The sequence below is a fragment of the Fusarium musae genome, chromosome 7 (assembly GCF_019915245.1).
Source record: "Fusarium musae strain F31 chromosome 7, whole genome shotgun sequence".
NCBI lineage: Eukaryota > Fungi > Ascomycota > Sordariomycetes > Hypocreales > Nectriaceae > Fusarium > Fusarium musae.
Window position 1 is genome coordinate 908590 of NC_058393.1, and position 22372 is coordinate 930961.

Below are 22372 nucleotides of genomic sequence, written 5' to 3' on the forward strand. Positions count from 1 at the left end.
GAATAGTTAGACTTATGAGAGGGAAGGGCGAATGATACCAATGAGCTGAGGTCATGGCATATGGCATAGAAGAGTATGGACGCAGGGTTTACAGCGGTTCACGCGATATGAGGCATAGACTGAATAGAGACAGGCAACGATTAACGACAGTAAGGCATACTTGAACTCCATGAACCTCATCGTTGTGATTTGTTTCAAGACCCCTGTGTTGATCATTAATCGTCTAGGACAACCAGGGATATTAGAGTAATTTAAGCAAGACAATATAGCAATGCAAATAACCCGACAGTCTGATATCTGGTATAGATAGGAGAGAAGGGAAGCCTTTTATCTTTTCGTAACTATGAGCTGTTCCTCTAATGTTCGCTTTTTGATGCTCTTGGATAGCTGAACCCTGCCGATCTCCATCAAGTGGACCAAACTCTTGGAATCAGCCACACAAGAAGAAGCTGGAGCTATAAGTCGGCAACAAACCGAAAGCGTCCCGTTCTCCACATACCATTCATAACAAAAGGGGATTGACTGCCTGCACACCTGGACAATCATCAGATACTGAGTCTTTTTAGAGTCTTATTCTCTCATCATACAGGTTACAGAGTAGAATACAGAGTAACTGCGCTCTCTATCGCGGCTGTTGAAGCAACTGCCGGGATCACTATCAACTGACCCGGACCAATCACACGTCGTCTCTGACGCTGGCCACAGGCGCTGGCCCCCCAACCATTGTTTACTTGCCCCGTCGACATTCTGCCGCCAGTGGAGGACCGTCTCTCTAATCCAATACATCATAAATCCATAATCGAGCCTCACTTTCAAGGCGAGCATATCCAAATACTGTGCGTGCATCTTAAGGTGCCCTCCCCTCTCACCCGAGCGCCATACTTTTGGCTGCGTCTATTAGAGTTGGGCGCTTGCAGCCAGGCAGCCTCCCCCTCCATGCGACCGTCATCACAAGACACAACCTGCTATCTCGCCTAGTCACGAGGCTCTCAACAATATCGCCCATCGCCATCGCAAATCGCCTTCCGAGTATCGCTTCCCCGTCGATTGCAATCTCGTCTTCCGGATCCGAATCTTCGGTTTACTCTTACCCCAGACCCGCTTGTGCGATAGACGACCTGAGATGTGTCTCGGCTGCTGTTAAGCTTGGCCGTGAGTTACAGCTTCGCCTCCACTCGATAAGGTCATTCATTCGTCTATCTATCACCACGCGCGTGCGCGCACATACCGATCAAATCAGAAGGCACTATCACCAGGCAGAATGACGATCCCTTCGCATTTCCATATGTCGGGCGGCTTTAATAGAGAAGGCGTGCACCCCGGCCTGTTTCGCCCACCCATCTCGCCAAGCTCTAGCACCAGCTACGGATATGCTTCGCCTTACAGCACAGCAACCCCCGACGGACAAGCTACGAAACGAAAGAGACCTTGCCATGATATATCGCGATCCCAGGAATTCCGCTTCCAGGATGATTCTGATAGAAATGGTTATTTTGGAACGCCAGTGGCTCAAATGAGGAATGAGGAAATGCGGTACCAACTTGCTGGACAGCTTGATACACCGAGTTCTGGCCCTTTCAATAGCGGTATTCTCGACGAGAGCATGTATTCGGACACCGACTATCGAAAAGCGCTTGGCTCAAAACGAACCCACGACGATATCGATCATGGAGCTGGACCGACACAGCTGTTCAATCTGCCTCCCCAGCCGATACAGTCCCAAGGCTGGGGTAGCTTCGCATTCTCAACTATAGGAGGTGTTGTTGGACGTGTATGGGAGTTTTGCAAGACAGGCTCATTTCGAGGTTTCCAGGCTGGCGGTGGTAAGGCCTTTACGATGAATTCCGGCAGAGTCGAGGAGTTGGACCAGACATTATTCGAGAGTCAGCATCTACCCGGCCGATTCCCACCATCGCAAGAGGATTACTTCAACCAGCGCCAGTCTGATAACGCAGACCAAGGTGGCAACAGCGGCGCATCTACACCTACAGCACCCCATCCGAAACGAAGACATACAGACACGAAAGATGAACTTGGCAGGAATTGGGTCATGGTGAGTGATGAGAAACCAGCTGAGCCTGAACCCAAGCCTGAGCCTGAGCCTCCGCTGCGACGTCCGTCTTATCGACCGTCCCCTCGATCGCGAAACTCAGGCCCCTCCATGACTACAGGTCGACGCATCAGTGCCGCTCCATCAGCCCGATTCTCTTCTGCCTCTACGCCCGGTCAGCGACGATCCACTACCAATCGCCCGACTAGCCGTCTATCACACGCAGCAGCATCACCTTCTCCACGGCCTGCATCAACCGCGTCATTCGCGTCACTTGCTCCCCTCGCTTCTCCTCGGATAGAATCGCCCAGCAGGATACCTCAACCTACCCGCTCCACTCGTCGAAGTACCACCATCTCATCGCCGATAACAAAGCCGTCGGCGCACCGCCGGTCTCACTCTAATGCCTCAGTAGCATCAGGACGTACATCGGCAGAAGCCAGTCCCCGTCTGACCGCAGAAGCCAAGCATCTCGCGGCACGCCGTAAGATGGAAGAACGAGATGCAGATGTGCGGATCAACGCTTTCAACAAACAACTACAGGACATGATTCGCCAGGGTAGAGAAGCCTTGGGTACGACGATTGAAGTGGAGGGTAACTGGGAGGATGACCTGTGAACGACTCCAGCTGCCATCCATCCATCCATCCATCTACCTACCTTACCTCGTGACGACCCATTAGACATCTTGAAGCCACCTTCCTACCTCGTGAAATCTCTCACTGATACCCTCATTTCTTTCGTTTCTTACTGCCTGGGCAGCAACGTTGGGGATTTTGACAGGACTTTTTTTTTTATTTTTCAAGGGGAGATCTTTTTTTGTCGGGGAGTTGATTAAGGATCTGGGCGTTGAAGCGAACGGAAACTGACTCTTTGCTTGTATCAGTCATACACACACAAACTCACAAACTGACTGACTGTTTTCTTGGTAGTTATAAATAACTGCCTGATTTATTCGTTTACCTCGAGGATCGATAACCTTGTCTAAATAAGCATAAAAACCTTTCTTCTCTTGTCTTAAACTCCTGTTTAACTCCGTAGCGGACTACCAGGATGGATATCCGCGAAAACCGGTGATATACCAACCCAGCTTCTATAATAGGGAAAACGTGAAGTCTGAAGGAGACGAGTCGCTCCAATCATACGGGGCTTCGCTGTCAACAGAACGGACCGGGCTTGTCTCTCTAGACCCGGGACATCGTACCCGAAGCGGAGTATCGAAGCCCCTGGTTTATTATTGCACGTTTGATATCATCTGGGGAACCTCAGGACAAATCCTTCCCGTTCATGGATGTTGCCTGCGGCTGACGGTCTTTGTCGGCCTTGTTGATTGACGCCTTTTCGAGGTCCCTCGTATTTGTTGTTTATGTGAGAACGTTAGTCTTTGTTAATCAGCCTTGGCTACATCTTGGCAAGGCCAGCTCAGAGGGACACCGGCGATCGTCCATTGAAGATGGGGTGCGTTGTTTTCTTGTCTCCTTTATGCTGTGGTGATAGGTATATGCAGTGCAGGTTGGGTGGACTTGGCGTGTAGGTAAATATAGGGCTACCTTGTCGTAGATCGAACGGCTGAGGCTTGGAGATACCCATTTTTAGGTCATCGGGCTCGGGCTACTAGTAAGGGAAACAATTGATGTGATGGGAGTTGCATATCAGTAATCTCTCAGCAAAAGAAACCTGTGATGGCCCCATAAATGATGTGCAAGAGATGCATGTTTGATGAGAAAGGGGGCTTACAGTGCACTCGGAGATTTTGATGCCCGGCTTGTGTGTTTCTCTGACTGTAACTGTGACTATTATGACTGAGATGTTGTAGTTGTCTCTTTTTTTGTCCTTGCTTTTTGCATAGAGTCTCATTCTCCTGAAAATAAAGCATCCATTGTGGATATGGATGGATGAGTCCGGTTATCGATGCGAGACTAAAGGGAAAATTGGGGGCCTCTTTTTTGTTCTCGGTCTGGTTCGAGACCGTGAGAACAGACAGTGGACTCTTCGGACTGCACGGATATTGGAGTGAAGGACCAAGCTCTAGCTAATTGCGTCGAGTTGATGGGTTTTTATTTGGCAGTGATGTTCGGCAATTTCTTCGGTTGAGGATATTGTATCGTATAGACCACAAAGTAGGTAGTTGGTAATGGTGTTAAGGTTGACATTGGCATACGTCAAGTGGCTTATTGTTTGTTGCTATCCAATGCAGTGAGCATCCCGTCTGCAGGCAGAGTTCGTACATGAGATAGTCACTAGACGACAAGATGAAGAGAAACAAGGCTGCTCTTATCTTGGCGTCGTACGTGCAATTGCATCTTATCGAACCAATACAAATACCAAGAATAATACCAATAACAATACCACAGCTCTGGTGAGAAAATAAAGCCTTGTCCATGTCTCTCCTCAGCTCGTCGATGGGTAGTAAATGCTACCGTCCCCTATTTCGCAGGTTGACCTATTGACAGGTCGGCCGCTACTCAAAGCGGATGCCCGATGGCCAAGCCTTTTATCCCATTCGAGGGGTTATTCTCCGTTCCTAGGTAGAGTAGCCTAGGTTTCACTTTTTTGGTTCTCGTGAGACAAGCCCTGTTCGGTAATCGCGAGAAGAGCCCAGACTAAGGTTAAGGTTACGTTAACGTTGGCTCTTTAATTTTTAACCTTAGTGAGCCTTTTCCAGGGGGGGTCACGCCTGAACATGGGTATGGCCAACCCGCCCTGAACCCCTGGAGCCTGCCCTTTATCGTCTGTCCAATAGTGGCTGAAACTCTTGTCTTGTGAGCGCATGGCATATGCTGCTGTAAGACTCACGAGGAAATAGATAATGCTCTTGTTGCTCTTTTTACTCGTCGGGTCGTGATACAAGAGTACCTGAGACATACAGTGCCCTGCGCAAGAGATTGGCTCGAGGATCATCCCGCATTAGATAGCGCAATACCAGGGACATGGGGGTGATCTCGTATGAAGAGCCATTGAACCACGAGATACGCTCGCATGAGGACTTGAAGGAGGAACATGGCGTAAGAGTATCGACTCTTTCGTCACTTGCACAATTCAATCAATGACCAATTCAATTTAAATGCAAGGTTCCATTCCGTCGACTGCCAAGATTCCCGAGTCTCCAGCTCTCTGCATACGATGAAACCCCAGGACCAGTCTCTGAACTCATAACCCCTGCTGCACTCTACTATCTGCACACTAGAAGACTAATACTGCACAAATAGGTACGCGCTATCCAGGGCCATAAGGGCCTCGTACGTCGACGGCAAGGTTGAGGGAGGGATACCCATGCTCTTAGCTGCCACACCCATAACCCGGCTCTGGGTGATTCAGCTCGGTACGGTTTTGTGCTGTAAAGCCCGTGGAAGAAAATCTGAAGGGGACGAGAAAGAAGTATATATGAAAGAAGATTCCTCTGCTGTTCTAGACGGTCTTAGGTTCAACTCAACAGCCGCAGTTCATTCACTCGTTTCTTCACCTCCATCTCTCTTTTTGAAGCTATTCTAGTTTCAGTACTGTCGTTTACCGTCCCTCTTACACTCTATAATACCCTATCCCAAAATGCGTTTCTCTGTCCTCGCTACCTGCGCCGGCCTGCTGCAGCTTGCCGCTGCCGCTGTCCCTGTCGGCGTCGCCATCACCAAGTGCACTGTCGACAGGAACATCGCCCTCACCTTCGACGATGGTCCCTTCGCCTACACCAACGAGCTCCTCGACCAGCTCAAGAAGTACGGCTACAAGGCCACCTTCTTCATGAACGGCGAGAACTGGGCCAACATCAACGACTACGCTGCTACTGTCAAGCGTGTCGTCGCCGAGGGTCACCAGCTTGGTTCTCACACGTACGTGTTTCATCATTGACAATATGCTGTGTGACAGTTCGTATAATAGCTAACACCCATCACAGTTACAGCCATCCCGACCTTGCTACCATCAGCAACGCCAATGTCCGAACCCAGATGACTCGTCTGGAGGCTGAGTTTCTCAAGATCGTTGGAAAGTGGCCCACGTACATGCGTCCCCCTTACTTCAGCTACAACGCCAACACCCTCTCCGTCATGAAGACTCTGGGATACCACGTCATCAATGCTGATGTCGACTCTCTTGACTGGGAGTACAACACCCCTGCTGAGACCAACACTGCTCTCAACCTCTTCAAGAAGGGTATCACCAACGGTGGATCCATTGCTCTCTTCCACGATGTCCACGAGAACACTGTCCGCAACCTCATCCCTAAGGTCCTCGACGCCGTCAAGCGCAGCACCCGCATTCGTGAGTATTCTCTATCATCATTATTCTTTCTCATTACTGATATTTCTTTAGCCGTTACTGTTGGCCAGTGCCTTGGTGACCCCGCTGCCAACTGGTACAAGACCACCAAGCGTACCAAGCGTGACTTTGAGGATGATGAGGAGGCTGAGGATGAGAAGACTGTTGATGAGCGCTCTCTGTCCGAGTACATCGAGCGATCTCGTTTCCGCCGCCACGCTCACCACGCTTAAGCGTCTTTTGTCTACCAATACTTTGATGTGACTACGAATTGTTGGATAAAGTACATCATTGGAAAGAACTGCACTGCTCATATCTCATTTAATATCGCATATAGACAGACAATAGAACATGTCTCTTTAATACACGGCCTCACTATTTAATCATTCCTTCTTTTGCCGTGACATTGCCAGACACTAAAGCTAACGCCTCAATTAAAGGTCCATTTAAGCATATATTGACGAGAGCTTAATGTCGTCTTACTTAGATGCGATAGGTCCACTCCCACTAACACCCTGCCATTGTGGCATCCTTCGCGAGTCAGCAATGCAAAAGCTTGGACTTTTTGATGCTTATCTCTTGATCGCATCACGAGATGACCGGATTACCAGCCAAGATGCAAGATAGGAAAAACAATGCGCTGTCAGCAATTGTAGCCCAGTTTGTCCCTGAACCCCGACGTGTGGAGTATACGAGCATTGGCGAAGCAGTGAGATTCACTCAGCTTATGCCGAGATAGATACCAAGTCAATTGACTTGGCTAAGCTAACGGATCTTTTGTAAGTTCGTTAATCACTAGTCGGCCGTTACTCGATTGAGATATCGATAGACGATCGCTGCGATGTTTTCGTGGGGGCGGAAGACTTCGCGTCAACGCGTGCTGTTGCCTAGTGCCTAGCCTCTCACCCATTGACAAGAGAATCTTGGAGCATTTTCTGTGAGATCGCGTCATTTTCATAGCAGTAAATGTGTGGTTTATTTGCAGACCGAAATTGATGCCTTACGAACCCATCATCGCGTAGCTTTACTCGGTGAACACAGTTTGCTGACCTGGGCGGGCTCTCAGATATTCTTCATTGTTACTGTTGAACTAGTTACTGAGTCCATTCCGAATGACTATGTGTGTCAGGCCATCTCTCGCGTTGATATCTTGAGAACAGGATAAATGGTGTAGCTAGGATCGACTTGATGACCAGTCGAAGCTTTTGCATCATAGGTCCTCCGACTTGGGGTTTGGCCAATGTTCAGAAAGCAAGTCTCACAGCACCAACCACTCTCTTGCCATGACTTGTGAATCGCTTGACCTAGGATGATTTGTGACATATTGGCCGTATAAATCAAGCTAACAAGCTGTCGGAATTTTGAATGTGTCAACACCTGTTGCTGGGTTTCAAAGTATCACCACGGCTCTGAGTGGCTGTTATGGTACTAAATCATTTGATTTTAGTTCCGTTGGCCTCTCACCTTTTCGTAAAAAGTATCGCGCTGAGATCAATTGTCCTTTACAACACTCTGCTAGCTTCAAGGCTTGAGATGTCCCGAGTCATTCAAGCAATGAGTCCTGGGTTCTTTCCGGCCTCTTCATGGTCACATACCCAAAACGAAGTCAAAAGGTTGCAGGGTGACTAACGATCAAACACGCAATGGGTCGATGGTACGACTTTAGAACCTTCAAGGCTTGGCATGGTCTGAAGGCGTCCGTCACTTACGGCGTAAAATCATCTGCCGAAGACCACTACATCTAATCTGGTAGTCCAGGAGAATAGAAGTAATATGGGATAACCAGCTTGCACCAATCTCAGCTCAACCCTCATAGAGTTAATTGCATCATTCAGCATCTCATCACGGATAAATACAACCCATCCCACAGGTAACTTCATGACGGACAAGCCGTGAGTTCGGTGACGCGACGGGAGTCTTGGCATTTCATCTACCGAATTTCAACATCCATCCCCTGTCCAGTAGGCGAAAGCCGTGCAGAGTGCGAATAGAGGCTTAGACCTGAGAGCATGAATTACAAAAAGACTCATAAATTCATCTGCCAAGACTTGCCCCGAGTCAAGACATGCATAAATACATCTGACACAATCATATCACTAGACCCTGACATTTTAAGCATATTCTCCCCTGAAACCTCATAAACTCTAACCAAGGGGTGTATCGTCCCTTGATCCCGGTAAAGTATTTAACGTAGCATGGACGTGCCGTCTGTCAGCTGAACTCTATTCAGCACTTGTCTCACATGCTTTCATGAGTTTATTTAATGGAAATGCGGGTGCCCTTGTATTTGGTGACACGGCAGTTTCGTGTCTGAGACAGTCGGACTGACGAGTGACCCGAACTCCCGTTTTCGGAATATGAGAGCGGCACGGGAGTGATTTTTGATGAATACATGCAAGGCTCCGAGATATTGCTACTAGCCTTTAAGGCTTGGAAATGGATTATTGTATAGTGTTATATGGCACTGTAAAGAAGTTTGTACCTTCTGAAGGCGTCTCGGTGTAGTCGTATCACAGTACTTATCACTCCTTAGTACGACCTGGACGCTTATGCAACCCTTGGTCGAAAGCCTCGCAACTACCTCTGCTTTACATTGCTGATACCCAATCGAAAGGTATTCTCCAAGACTCTGATGTGTGGCTAGTGCCCTATTGTTCTTCCAGAGCATTCGTTACTACTGCTGTTGTATCTAGTTAACGTGTCTAAAACTCTGTCTTTAGTTTGGGTAATGTCCTCTATTGAAATTCTGATCATAAGTCTAGGCTGACTTCCGGAGCTCTCAACATGATCTGAAGTAATTGCCACACTGCTTCTGTCGAAAAAGCGTGTAAGTACTTTGCAACACAATCAATGCTGGAGCTCGGTCGTCGTACCAGGTTTGTGCTAAAATGTTGCCTATGTAGCTAGAAATCGATAGAGTTGGTTCAAACATATAATACAGATAGCATATTTTCTACTAGATCTATCGTGCAATCTACCGTTGATATAGGGTCACCATCTTGCTGCAGAATTCGGGTTATGCCATGGTCACGACGCTTCGGTTTGCGGAATTCCAACGACATGATAATACTGAGGTTGATAAAATTTGATCAGAGGCGTACCGCATAGTTTGTTTACTTATAATATTGGCGATGCAAATATATGAAAAGAAATAAGATGGGAAAATATATTTATCGGAAGGGAGAACTCGAAGAGAGGCGTACTCCCCTGAGCACTATCCCCTGGAATATCTAAACCTAACTAGATCCCATCGCAAAGCTCATGCTATGAGATACATATTTGTGCTTGGAGTAGGCTATAGTACCTCCTCGAGCAGGGCAATAAGTATCTACACTGCCAACTACACTAACACCGTAGTAGATAAGTATAGATAAGAATCTAAACTGTAAGAAACCAGAAGGAATAGAAGACTGCTGATTTGCAGAATCTGGACCGCTAGGGAAGCAAGAAAACTTACTAGTATTACCCTAAGCAATCATGATGCCTTGGTCAGGTAGTTCTAGTATGTATCAGTAAATCTTTAAACCATTCAAATTCTATGCCCTATCTTAACGTCTGAACCCTTATTTCCCGGGGAGGGTCGGCTCCTAGTTGTCAAGAGAGCTTCCAATGACCGAGGTCTTATCAATAATGCCTGTATAGGGCATATCAGAGGCGCTGGCCTATGATAGATCCTCAGGTTGTTTCTCTTTATCTTCAAGAGGGCTCTTTTAACATGTGTCTTCGACTTACAGACGCTGTGGCTGTGAAGGGTAATGAATATCAATTGAGGCAGATCGTGAGAAATTATGTATGCCCTTGGGTGATACTTAGTGATTTAATTTTCCCCCCTAATTACAGGTCTCGTTCTGTACTGAGAGGATAGCACAAAAAACTGCTAGCTAACCATTCACAGGAGGGATCATCCTATATTCAGCTGGAGGCCATGGCTGAGTTTGAAAACGTTGGTGAGGATTTCATCTTCAGTGCATGACATTTGGCCTTGCAGGCATGTTATAGATGTTATAGAAATATGCTGTAGCGAATGGTTTTGAAAGCTTTTAGAATTTTTGGGAATGATGCTCTTCTTTCGATACAAGCTAATAACAACAGCTCTACCCGTTTATAGAGGGCAATGAGCACCTAGGAGATGGTTCGTAGGTCAGATACCTTATTTATCTTACCAAGAGACGTGTGATAATTGATGACTGGTAGACATGACTGCATCTTGACAGTCATTGAGCTGGAGTATGCTTGGATGCTACAAGGTGGTGGTTATGAAGAGGCTGCTCGGCTCGCCTATGAGGGGATCTCGGTGACATGCTCTTGATACGCCGGACAAAAGACGGGAATGAAGGAGAGGATGAAATTTTAAGTGGCGTCACTGGGTCACGGGGAGCTCGTGCAAGTCTCGACCCTTGGCATGGGTGGAATCGACGATTAGTGGCGGAAGTCGGAGGGAAGAGGCCGCGCGACGGACCGAGAGTGAAGGTGGTCGTGTGTGTTATCACGGGGAGTTGAGATAATATGACCAGTGGTGTAATAGACTGTATGACTGCTGTCTAGGGTCTCTATGACTCAAGAATACTTTGTATGATTCAGCCTATCTCGAGTAAATATCATAAGTTTGTTTGCAAGTGAGTGGCTGACGGCTGTCGAAGCGAACATGATGAATTCTCTGATTCTCATGTATGTATGTACGTAATTAGCCCATGTCGTTGACCCTTGTTCTGGATGTCGGGGAGGTCGGGGAGTTGTCGAGGCCCTTGATGGATCCGACGACCATCAACGCCAATGAATGTACCCGATGACCGATGGCCGATGATCCGTCCGGTCTCCATATAATTTTAGGGGGATGCCTCAAAAACCGTCATCAAGACCCTTTCTTTATCCGGGGAATGCATGAGGACAGAGCAATAAGTTATGGAGACTATAAAAGAATGAGGTCAGAGTATTTTGAGTCTGTATTGCATCAGACAGATATTCAATGCATCATCATATTCATCATGTGCAAAGTCCCCGATAAAGTACGCCGACGTCCCGACACCCGGAATCAGAAATCTCCACTCGAAATCTAGAATTACACTACTCGGCGACTACCGACAACCGTGACCGTGACCGTGAGAGAAAATGGCCACCCCGGCGGCCGTCTCGTCTTAGAGCGCAGCGCAGCGCAGCGCATCCATGGTCATGGTCAAGGGGTGAACGAGTCACGCCTGATTTTTCTCGTTCCCTTCTCGACATCAATCAATTGACGACCCGCAAACTGTCAATCTCCCCGTCGCTTCAACCTCCAAAATCAAAAGGAGAGACCGACGACCCGAAAGGACACACAGAGAGACGAGACACAGACATGACAAAGTCAAAGGCTTCTTCTCCCGGGTCATCGGCTTCCGCCTCGGCCACCCGCCGACAACACGCAACTTCTGCCACTGCCAGACCCGGAAAGGCGAGGTCCTTGGCTTGCCGACAGTGTCGCGATCGTAAAATCCGCTGTGACGGTGCTCGACCTGTCTGCGATTCGTGTTCACGACGCGGTCTATGTGCTGATCAGTGTGTCTACCCTGAGATTGAGCATGAAGGCTCCATCGCTTCGTCGCGGAGGTGAGTTTTGAGTCAAAAAGCCACCATCATCATATCATGTAGATAAGAAACTAAAACTCCATGATAGCTACATCCGTGCTCTCCAGAAGCGAGTCCAGGAACTCGAGGAGAAGGAGAAGCAGCTAGTAAGTCTTTTTACAACAAGTACCTTACTCATATTCCCTACGCTCAGGACTGGCACTCATACGCCCGATAGGAATTGGTAGTTCACGGCCACAATGCCTTCGTCGCTACGACGCCTGCTCAAGAAGAATGGAGAAAACTATCTACCTCCCCCAGTGTTGTGTCTGAGCGTATAGCGAGACCTCCAAGACATGTTGATCATGCTCTTCCGCCAATCCACACTGACTCTGGCTATTCTCTACCCAGCTTCTCTTCCAGAGCTGGTTCACTACCTGTAGTTCACGAACCAGCCAGCTACTACTCTCGCCCACACCATCTCATGGGAGCTAGTCCACCACTGACTGATGATCTTGAAGATGCTGCTCCCGCCAAGCCTTCATCGTTCGGCTCCTATTCTTCCAACGTCAAGGCCGCCTTGATGCTCCAGAAGATCACCCTTCCACCAGCAGACCTCATGGACGAGTTATTAGCAGAGTACTTCAACATTGACTGGATCACCATGCCTGTTATTCACCGACCATCGTTCTATCAACGATATCATCGCCTCATCGCTGTTGCAAACTCTCGCTACCGCCGTGACATTCCCCTCGAGGAAGCCACCGAACTCGCAGCCACCTATTCTCTGCTTTTAGGAATGCTAGCCATTGGTCAACTTGCCAAGACATCGGCCACAGAATCTGTTGAGTCGCACCTATCTCACGCCTTCGAATTTCATCAGCAAGCCAAGACTCTTCTCCTCGTCGACCTTCTATCCGTATCATCTCTCCCCGTTGTCCAGGCTTTGATTGTTCATGCTCGATTCTTGCGGCGAGCGGGTACGGTCCAGGAGAGTTGGATGCTGACTGGCATGGCCCTCAGACTCGCAGAAGGCCTTATGCTTCATGTCGATCTCCCAGGAAAGGCACAGGCTGAACGCGAGGAACGGAGAAGGACATGGTGTGCTTGTGCTCTACTTGTTAGGATACAGAATTTCTCTGGAAGCCAGACAAACCCATCATTTGGCACATTCCCCCAGGAGATCGACGACGAATATCTCGAGGCTTTTCCTCACAACCCCGATCGAGTTCAACCATGCGATACCCCTTCACGACTATCTTTCTTCTACCAAACTTTGAAACTGTACGACGATATTCTTCAGCCTATCCAAGATTCTTTCAACCACAAAACAGATTCTGCTAAAGAATCGGTCTCTGATATTCTATCCGAGGCATTGAAGTTGGACTGCGGTTTGGAAGAGTGGCATGCCGGTATCCCTGAGCATCTGCGCGTCAAGTTCCCCTGCACACAACCTGAGGCTATTTTCCGTCGCCAAGCAACTTTGTTGCGCATGAGGTATGTTGATAAGCCATGTGTAGAGACATAATGAGCTAACAAGTGATAGATATCTTGAGACCAAGGCTTTGATCCCCCGAGTAGCAATTATGAAGCTTATCAGCAGCAATGCAACGCAACCGACTTCGATAATGGCAAAATCAATGTTCGCAGGGCTATTTGAGTCATGCTATGCTGCAAGCGTGGAGCTGGAAGATACCATGGCCCGTGAGAGGAGACTGGTGACTTTTGACGGTCCTCCCGAGAGTCATTCTGCTATTGGTAAGTCGAGACATCCTTCTACTACGATATCTATTCTAACTCCCATCAGCCCTTAGCATAATTGGCATGACCCTCACCGTCTTGGTCCAGCATCCTCTCTTTAGAGACATCATCACCAACCCCGCCCCTGTAACCGAGGAAGCTACACGATGCCTCGCGACAGCCAAGCAGTACACAACTGCTACCCACCAGCTCGCCGAGCGATTTGTTCATACTCTCGAGTCTGCCTTGCAGCCTCCCTCTCGATGTGTTTCTCCCCGCGGCGTCTTGGACCCTGCCCTGGACCCTGCCCTGGAACCTAAAACTGTTGGGCCTGTGCTGTCGAACTTGACCGAAGCCCCTGGGGCTGTGGAGATGGCCTTGCTAGGGGCTTGGTATATGAAGAGGCAGGATCTCGCGTCTTGCGGTATGCCTGTTACGGAAATTGTTTCTTTGTGGTGATTGGTTATATATACAGATCTATACGGGATTGGAAAAAGGATAGGCGTTTTTATTTAGCTAGCGAGATACCCCAGCATGAATTAATGGAATGAATGTTATGTTGAGTCCTGATCCAAATGTTTCAAGTGTTGTGTTCTTGTTCTGGCTGCCTCTGGAGGCCGTGGCCAACTGGCCGGTATAAGTGGCCGGCGTGGGCTTTTCCTAGAGCCTGCGCATTTCAGGGGTTCTCGTCTCCCCTGAGTTATCCTTTATAGGAAAGAATTCGCATGCGCCTCTATAGATCACATCACGCCAGCCCTGCTAGTTACAGCTGTTGGCCGAAGTTTTACAGGGGTCGACCAACAGCCTGAGAAAAGAGACAACAAAAAGAGGAACATACCCCCGTTCTGGAGATGAAACTCGACGATAGTAGCATGGCGCAGCTGTCGGAGGCCGACCAACACATAACAGAAGACGATTCTTTTGAACATTGAGTCTGATAGGTGCCTACAAGGCAGAATCTGAGTCTCAATTGGTTCAATTCAGACATCAATTTGGGCTGGTGTTTCGGTGAATGCAGCATCCCGCTTCCAGTTCATTCACTCACGCCCGGTATCAGGGTCGCAGATTGCGCCATCACATTCAATAGCATGGCTAAAGCAGAACCAACATATCCCTCTACAGGCTTTAAGAACTGTATTAAATAGAAGCGTCTAAACTACTGGGCCTTTGGGAAGGGTCTCCCGCGAGGTAACCGTAACGTACAGCTGCTGCCACTGCAAGCAACCGAAGATCCTTGAACATCAACCTATGAGTGTGATTCACAGGCCTCGAATAAGAGTTAAGCAGACAAGGTATAAATTCTTCTCTCTCCCCAAGTTCATCTTCTTTTCTCTCTCTTTTTCTTCCACCGCTAGATTTATACGGTGGTCGTTATCCCTCTCCTCATCCCACGCAACCTCAACAGGTCAAGCGACATACTGTATACACTCTTGCAAAGAACTTCGTCTTGTCAAGATGACTACCACCAAGACAGTCAAGTCCGAGCAAGGGCTCGGCAATCGAGCCCTTTTGGACAAGATGGACAAGCTGCGAGAGCTGGGCATTTCCAATATGGTGCCTCTCCCTCAGGTATGTCTCTTTATCACCTTTCACCAGACACTCTCAGCTAATGCTTACACAGATGGTTGTCGTTGGCGACCAGAGCGCTGGCAAGTCCAGTGTCCTCGAGTCTCTTACCGGCTTTCATTTCCCTCGCTCAGTGACTCTCTGCACTCGCCATGCCACAGAGATCATCTGTCGTCGCGAGGAAACTGAGAGCATTGTTGTCTCTATCCACGCTGTCGATGCGGATGAAGAACAAGCAAAGTCTTTTCATCGCACTGCGACCAACCTGGATGCCGAGGAGTTTGCTCGGATTTTCCAAGATGTTAGTATCTCATCCTCTAAACGCATATGGAATCTTCTAACATAGTTTGATAGGCCGCCAAGGTGATGGGCATCAAGTCAGAGTCCGGTGACGGCTCCACTGGCTCTGCCTTTAGTCGCGATGTTCTCCGCGTCGAAATCAGCGGCCCCAGTGAAGATCATTTGACTGTCATCGATGTTCCCGGAATGTTTGAGAACGTCACTCCCGGCGTCACCACCAAGGAAGACATTGAGCTCGTCAAGAACATGGTGAAAAATTACATCCAAGAGTCACGCACCATCATCCTCGCTGTTGTTCCTTGTAACGGCGACATTGCGAACCAGAAGATTCTCACCTACGCCAAGGAAGTCGACCCTGAGGGTAAGAGAACTCTCGGCGTTCTCACCAAACCTGACCTGGCTGTCGAACAAGCTACAAAGGGTGTTGTCATTGACCTTGTGAACGGTAAGCGACGTGATCTTCAACTTGGATACTGCGTTGTGAAGAACCGAAGTGCAGATGATAGTTCTTCCAGTGCTGAGGAGCGAACTCGCGCTGAGAAGGACTTCTTCTCCAAGGCACCTTGGACTGTGCTATCCCCTGACAGACTTGGTATCCCGGCGCTCAAGGTTCGTGTTCAACAGCTTCTCATGGACCGAACCAAGAGTGAGTTCCCCAAGGTTCGTGGAGACCTTGCGACTATTCTCAAAGAAACGGAAACACTTCTCAAAGACATGGGCCAGTCACGCAGCACTACTGAGCAGCAGCGTATCTATATCGGACAGATTGCCGCTCAGTTCACTCGTATCAAACACTGTGGTCTCGATGGACAATACAGTCGCGAGAATCTCTTCGACGCTGGTACAGATCTGAAGCTCATTACCCGAATTCGCGAAATCAACGAGGAGTTCGCAAAGTCAGTCTATGACTGGGGTGAGACACGAAAGTTCCATCGCCCTGGCGACAACGAGGTGCCCCCAGCTCCTAGCGAGGAAGATGATGTCGCAGAGGAAGCAGAGGCCAAGTCTACCGACGAGCGCTGTGGCTTGTACCGCCGTGGTATCTCTTTTGACATCCCCAAGCTGGGAGAGCAAGAGCTGGAGGATGGCGTTCTGCATGATGCATTCGAGTGGCCGGAGCCGAATGAAGAGGATATCATGAAGTATATCGAAAGGGAGTGGCTCTCTTCCCGTGCTTATGAACTCGGCACTGTAAGTCTTTTCTTTTCCTGGCGCTCACTAAACGAATGCCCTAACTCATCTCTTAGTTCGGTGGTGAGATGCTACCCAAGAACTTCAAGGAGCAATCCAAGAAGTGGTCTGGCATGGCCCGAGCCCACATCGCCAATGCCATTCTCATCGTCCATCATTTCATCAGCAACGTTCTCGACAGCTGCTGTCCTGACCCAGCTATTCGCGAAGAGCTCTGGAATTTCCTCGTCGATGATCTGCAGACCCGGTATAAGCGTGCCGTTAACCACACGGAATTCCTTTTGAAGGTCGAGTTCGAGGGTCGCAGCATCACCTACAACCCCTCCTTTGGCAACAACCTGGCTGAGAATAGATCGAAGGGTGAAGATCTGGGTGAGTTGGTTGAGAAGACTACAAAAGCTGCCTTACAGTCTTATGACACGAATATCGAAGTTGTCAAGCATGTTCGTGATGCTGTCGAGGGTAGACCCAAGCCTACAAACCTAGCAACCATCTGCCAGGACATTCACGATGTTCTTTTGACCTACTACGACATTGCCCGTAGTCGATTTGTCGACGTTGTCTGCCGACAAGTCATCGACTTCTTCCTCCTCGACGACACCGACGGCCCTCTCACCGTTCTGTCCGACCAAGTTGTGTTTCACATGACACCCGAGCAGCTCGAAGCTATTGCCGGCGAAGACATGCTCAGCCGCGATCGTCGTGAGAAGTTGACCCGTGATGTGGCAAACCTGAAAGAAGCGCTCAAGGTTCTCCGCGGATGATCTTTTGGTAGACTAGAAAAGCTCATTGGTCTTTCATTATGTCTGAGAAGGGCTAGAGAGGGATAGAGCGCGTTGTTAGACTTCGAGAGAATTGGGATAGTATTGAGGTTTTCATAGATGGTCTGGCAGAAGAAGTCTTTTGTTAGAAGCTTGGAATGATAGACTGCGAATTCGAGTATCAGCCTTGTTAGCATTGAGTGTCGGTTGCCATCTCCGGGTGTGTCCCGTAGAGTCATTGATGAATGACAAGCACGGTACTGAGAGCTTTAGAAGTTTCACATTTATCATATACCCAGTTAGATTGTCAAAGTCTGCAACTCATAAATTGGGGATTCTTTATATTCGTTATTCATTCGTACAAGTTGCGAGGCACTTCTGCTCCCAATTCTCCAATGTCGATGTTCAACTCGACAACTATGCAAAAACAAACATCTAAGGTATCATAGTCTAAATTTCATTATTCCACCAACGCCAGAGATATGCGAATCATGCGAACAACACCAATTTCATCCAGATCATTTCGTCAAGAGACTGCCAACATCCTGCAACTGGACCGAGTTGAGCAGCGGAGGGGGTCCTCCTCTATCTATCCGTCCCCAGCCAGCTCCCCAAGTCGGCGGCGGCTGTGGAGGAGTAGATGAGGATGCAGGCGGGCCTGCTGGAAAGATTTCATCCTCTCCTGTACCAGAGCTTCGAGTGCTCAAAGCGATATCTGTACCGCTGCTCGACTTGGCCTTGCGGTGTCTTCTCCAGATGCGAGGTTTTCGAAGCCGGGATGTCTCAGCCATGAGTTCCGGTGAGGTCATAATGCCAACACGATCACTCTTTCGGAAATGGCTCACTCTTGATCTAGGATACGAGAATCCTGCGGGCTGACCACCCACAAAGGGGTTCCAAGCTCTGAGCTTTGGTGACCCAAGACTGATACTACCATTACATCCAGAATTGTAGCTTGTACGGGGCTCTCCAGAAAGCTCCTCCAAAGTCATGCCCTTGGTCTCCGGAATCAACAAGGAAACCAGAGTACCAAGTAACATGAAAAGGGCAAAGAGTTGGAGCAGTCGGTGCATGTTTGGCGCACAATCGGTACCTTTACAACCCTCGGGGGATCCCTGTCGCACCATAGGGATGCTGATACCCTGCGCAATAATTGCTCCGATTTTACCCATGGCAGCCGAGATGCCATGGCCGGTCGATCGATATCGGGTAGGAAAACATTCGCCAGGAACGATGAAAGTGGTCGTGTTGGGGCCAGCGTTGAAGAGAAACTGGGCTACAATGTAGAGCGCAAGCAAACCCCCTTGTGGAAGGCTCTTGTAAGCAAAGCCGAGGATACAGAAGATAATGGTGAGCAGGAGAAATCCGAAAACCTGTAACGGCTTACGACCAAAAGTGTCGACGCTAAGAATGGCAGTCCAGTAGCCAGGGAGTGATCCAGCACATGTCAAAATGATCATTCCGACAGCTTGGTTGTGAAGCTTTTCGAAAAGTGAGTCGCCAGCACCATAGCCCACTGCTTGAAGGACAAAGGTATTATTAAGGCCAAGACCATAGAAAGCGAGGTCCTTTAGGCGAATTTAGCGGGAGTTAAGCAATGAATGTCAAACAATAGCACTTACCAAAAAGAACCAGGACAAAGTTGTGCCTAACAGCATCTTGAAATTGGCCCATTGGCGGAAGAAGGAAATAAGATCAGACCAGGAGGCACGAGGGACGTCAAGGCTACGTCCAGCTACGCGCTTACTCCTGACTTGGTGAACAACGTCAAAGGAACCCTTGGACTTGCTGGTAACGTATGCTTTGATGTCGGCATCGGCTTTCTCGACGTCATGCTCAATATCAAAGGTATATCGAGGGGTTTCCGGGATAGTGATACGGTAATAAAGGGCGGCACAAGCAGGAATGGCTCCCACTCCAACAATAATTCGCCAGGCTCGGTCAGCGGCCAGTCGGCACTCGAAACCGCATTGACTTTCGTCAGCAGCTCCAATAAAGGCGTCCTTGAAAGCAACAGTAGTGATTAGGGCAACAATAGCAGCTGCTAGCTGTCCAAGTCCCTGCATAGAGAAGACAGCAGCAACCATAGCGCCGCGCCATCTTGTCGGAGCGAACCTAGCGGGATCTCAGTCAGTTTGAGTTGATCAGGTTAGGGGCTTGATATGAACTAAACCCCAGCCACAAAGTCTGAATGGCAACATGACAGCGAGGACACTTACTCGGAGGTAATGACACTTGAGAGTGGGTAGTCGCCGCCAATTCCAATGCCCTGGATATAGTCAGGAAATGCTGCGAAACGTAAAACCTTTGCAGACTTACCATGATGATACGCCAAAAGATTAGGAGACCTGTCGATCCCATTGCAGGGCTAGACGAAATGAGAGCGCAGCAAAGCGTCGCTAGGATAATAATTCCCAATTCAACACCATACATGCGGCGTCGACCAAAGCCACTATTTGAGTTATTAGTACATTGTTTCCACGAAATGACCGATAAAGAAGGGTGGTACTAACTCTGCTAGCCATCCAAAGACGATCATTCCCACCACAATTCCAGCACTCGTAGAGGCCTTGAATGCTTGGTTAACTGGGTCGGGGAGATATCCATCATTGCCACTGAAGCCGTTTTGAGGATTAGGATCGCCCCAAAAGACAACTCCAAGTAGTATTGTGATGAGGTTGATGGCAAAAATATCGTAAGAGTCAAGGAAGAAACCAACACCTGCTACTAATACAGCGCGGACATCTGTTTTGGTTAGCATTGGCTTTGGTAACAACCGATGAGAATAAAGTGAATCACATACGGTATGCACCAAAAGGGACTTTATCAATCTCAGATAAAGCAAGACGGCGGCGAAGATTTGGGTCAGGGATGTGAGAGAAGTCGTTGAAGAAGTTGTGAAAAGCGTTATTACCACCCCAAGTGCGATCCTGCTGAGAGCCTGATGCCGGTGGAGGCAGCATATCTTCGTCGTAGTCTGGCATTTTGAAGTTTAAGGCGAGTGAATATCGGGAGCGATGATATCCGTAATCGACGACATGGGTTGTTCTGTATGGGGATGCTTCGGGATGAGTTTCGCGATACCGATCTCCACCTCTTTGGGTGCTGCTCCGTTAAGAGATCAGGGATGCATAGAATCAAGACTCTGAATCTTTATGAATTTCGCAGCAATTGATCCAACTCTTTGAATTATTTCCACTCCAGTCTGATTGATGCAGTGATATCGTCGATTCCCCAAATTATGGTTCGTGGTTGCCGAGTTGTTCACCTCAGTTCGAAGATGGTGGTCGTTCAAGACGTTGTTGCAAGATCAAGACCAAAACGTAACTTCCTTCTAATCCAATACCCCCAAACTAATCGGCGATGATTTATCGAGGGCAAGAGAGACTTGTTCTACAGTTCAAGTTCGACATCGAATACCATGGATCGGAGTTTCGGCGTGTTTGACCGTCGGGGTGTGCGGGTTCGTAGGTGTCGAGGGGATGCGATAGTTGGCAATCAGGTAAAGATAAGGCAGGGCCCTAGCAATGTACAGAGAAGAAGAGGTAATAGAATGAAGAAGATATTACGATCTCACCAACAACAACAACGATAGATGAAATGGGGAAGTGAGAGGATTCCAGACAGTTGAGATTGATAGAGAATAGGTAACTACGGCCGGATATAGCGTGCGAGACCGTGCTGTACCTTCCTTGTAGCGGATGGGGGATGCCCTGGGTGATGGATGGATGGGTGGTGATTTTGAGGCAGGTGCAATGGTGGAGACGCATCTGCGCACGCCTTCCATAATGGAATCTCCGGCCAAGCCACTGCCCACTGTGGAAGCCGAGGAAGAAGCAAGATGGAAAGTCCACTGCACACCCACTTGAGTCTCCCCGAACCAGTAAGAGTTGAGGGTTCGATGCAGACCACTGAGATGAATGGAACACCAAGTTGCCCATGCTTTTAGAGAGCCCACAAGGCCCGCCTTGTTCGAAGCAGGTCATTCTGTTAACCACCTCCTCCTTCGAGCATAGTATATGAGGCCGTACAGGAAAAAAGGTCCAGCTCTACCTAGAGAAGTCGATAGTCCATCTTGCTCAGGTGAATCTCAGCCCAGGGTTTCATACTCAGCTAGAGCCCCGTCACTTCACTCCAGACTCAAAGAGACTCCCTTTTCAAGCAGATGCACCCTTGCCCACCCCCTGCAATCCACTAAATCAGCAGAGCCAATTGGGAGGCATCGGAGGTCAGTGGCCAAACTCGCCCTGGTGGGGAGCATTCGAACCTAACGCCCGCGTCTTACACTGAGATGGCTGCCCCCCACTTGGAGGAACAGGGTCGTTTATGTGTGTAGTGAGTTTCTGGGTGTGGTGAGATTTGGGGATGTCATTACAGAGTCTATTCAATAAGAGGCTTGCATGTCAATTGAGGCTATTTCGTGATTATTCCTACGCAGGGACATCTCGACCCTGGTTCGCTTGAGCTTTTTCAACTTCCAAATTTGACGCCGTGTTACAGAAATTAGATGTGATGCACTCCGTCAGACTTGACTTGTCAGACAAGGAAGGCCCCTTGGCCCCTGTTTTTCCAGAACAAATCACTGACAAACCTTGTGCCTAAGGCATCGATCCATGTGTTTTCCTAAGGGAGCTAGAAACCATACAGCATTGAGCTAGGGTGCTAAAATAAGTTAACCTAAAGGCCCACTAAAATATTGGAACCTTGCCTAGATACTTTTGTCACTGCTCCAGCTTTTCTTACCTCCCCTTACATAGGAAGGCTTCCAGAAACAATAGAGTCGTTCCATGGATCCATCGTCCACATCATTCCGCATTGGGTTCACCACTCAATCTCACCGCGGTCACTTGGTCGCAGATCACGCCGAACGGCAACTTTCATGATTTGACCGGCGCTTCTTTCACTTCTATTCACGCCCTTTGATCGACGCCGTGTGATGGGTGATGACCTTGATTCGTATACATACATCC

At 48.7% G+C, this 22372-nt stretch overlaps 5 protein-coding genes across 5 annotated transcripts; 4 read left to right on the plus strand and 1 right to left on the minus strand.

Annotated features, from left to right (window-relative positions):
* Positions 1–1285: 1285 nt before the first annotated feature.
* Positions 1286–2668, plus strand: J7337_009484 (uncharacterized protein; the record flags this gene model as incomplete). Its single annotated transcript, XM_044827079.1, has 1 exon — positions 1286–2668. One exon carries the CDS (start codon positions 1286–1288, stop codon positions 2666–2668), a length of 1383 nt encoding a protein of 460 aa, XP_044677673.1.
* Positions 2669–5595: 2927 nt separating this feature from the next.
* Positions 5596–6536, plus strand: J7337_009485 (uncharacterized protein; the record flags this gene model as incomplete). The annotated part of the gene is made up of 3 exons (XM_044827080.1): positions 5596–5876; positions 5942–6306; positions 6358–6536. The coding sequence occupies 3 exons, from the start codon at positions 5596–5598 to the stop codon at positions 6534–6536; spliced, it is 825 nt and encodes a 274-aa protein (XP_044677674.1).
* A 5099-nt stretch (positions 6537–11635) lies between these two features.
* Positions 11636–14043, plus strand: J7337_009486 (uncharacterized protein; the record flags this gene model as incomplete). The annotated part of the gene is made up of 5 exons (XM_044827081.1): positions 11636–11886; positions 11954–12011; positions 12083–13341; positions 13391–13602; positions 13652–14043. 5 exons carry the CDS (start codon positions 11636–11638, stop codon positions 14041–14043), a joined length of 2172 nt encoding a protein of 723 aa, XP_044677675.1.
* A 996-nt stretch (positions 14044–15039) lies between these two features.
* J7337_009487 (uncharacterized protein) lies at positions 15040–17405 on the plus strand (the record flags this gene model as incomplete). Its single annotated transcript, XM_044827082.1, has 4 exons — positions 15040–15153; positions 15206–15451; positions 15505–16641; positions 16698–17405. 4 exons carry the CDS (start codon positions 15040–15042, stop codon positions 17403–17405), a joined length of 2205 nt encoding a protein of 734 aa, XP_044677676.1.
* Positions 17406–17920: 515 nt separating this feature from the next.
* J7337_009488 (uncharacterized protein) lies at positions 17921–20386 on the minus strand (the record flags this gene model as incomplete). The annotated part of the gene is made up of 6 exons (XM_044827083.1): positions 17921–18970; positions 19025–19517; positions 19622–19671; positions 19722–19854; positions 19916–20147; positions 20206–20386. The coding sequence occupies 6 exons, from the start codon at positions 20384–20386 to the stop codon at positions 17921–17923; spliced, it is 2139 nt and encodes a 712-aa protein (XP_044677677.1).
* Positions 20387–22372: the final 1986 nt, after the last annotated feature.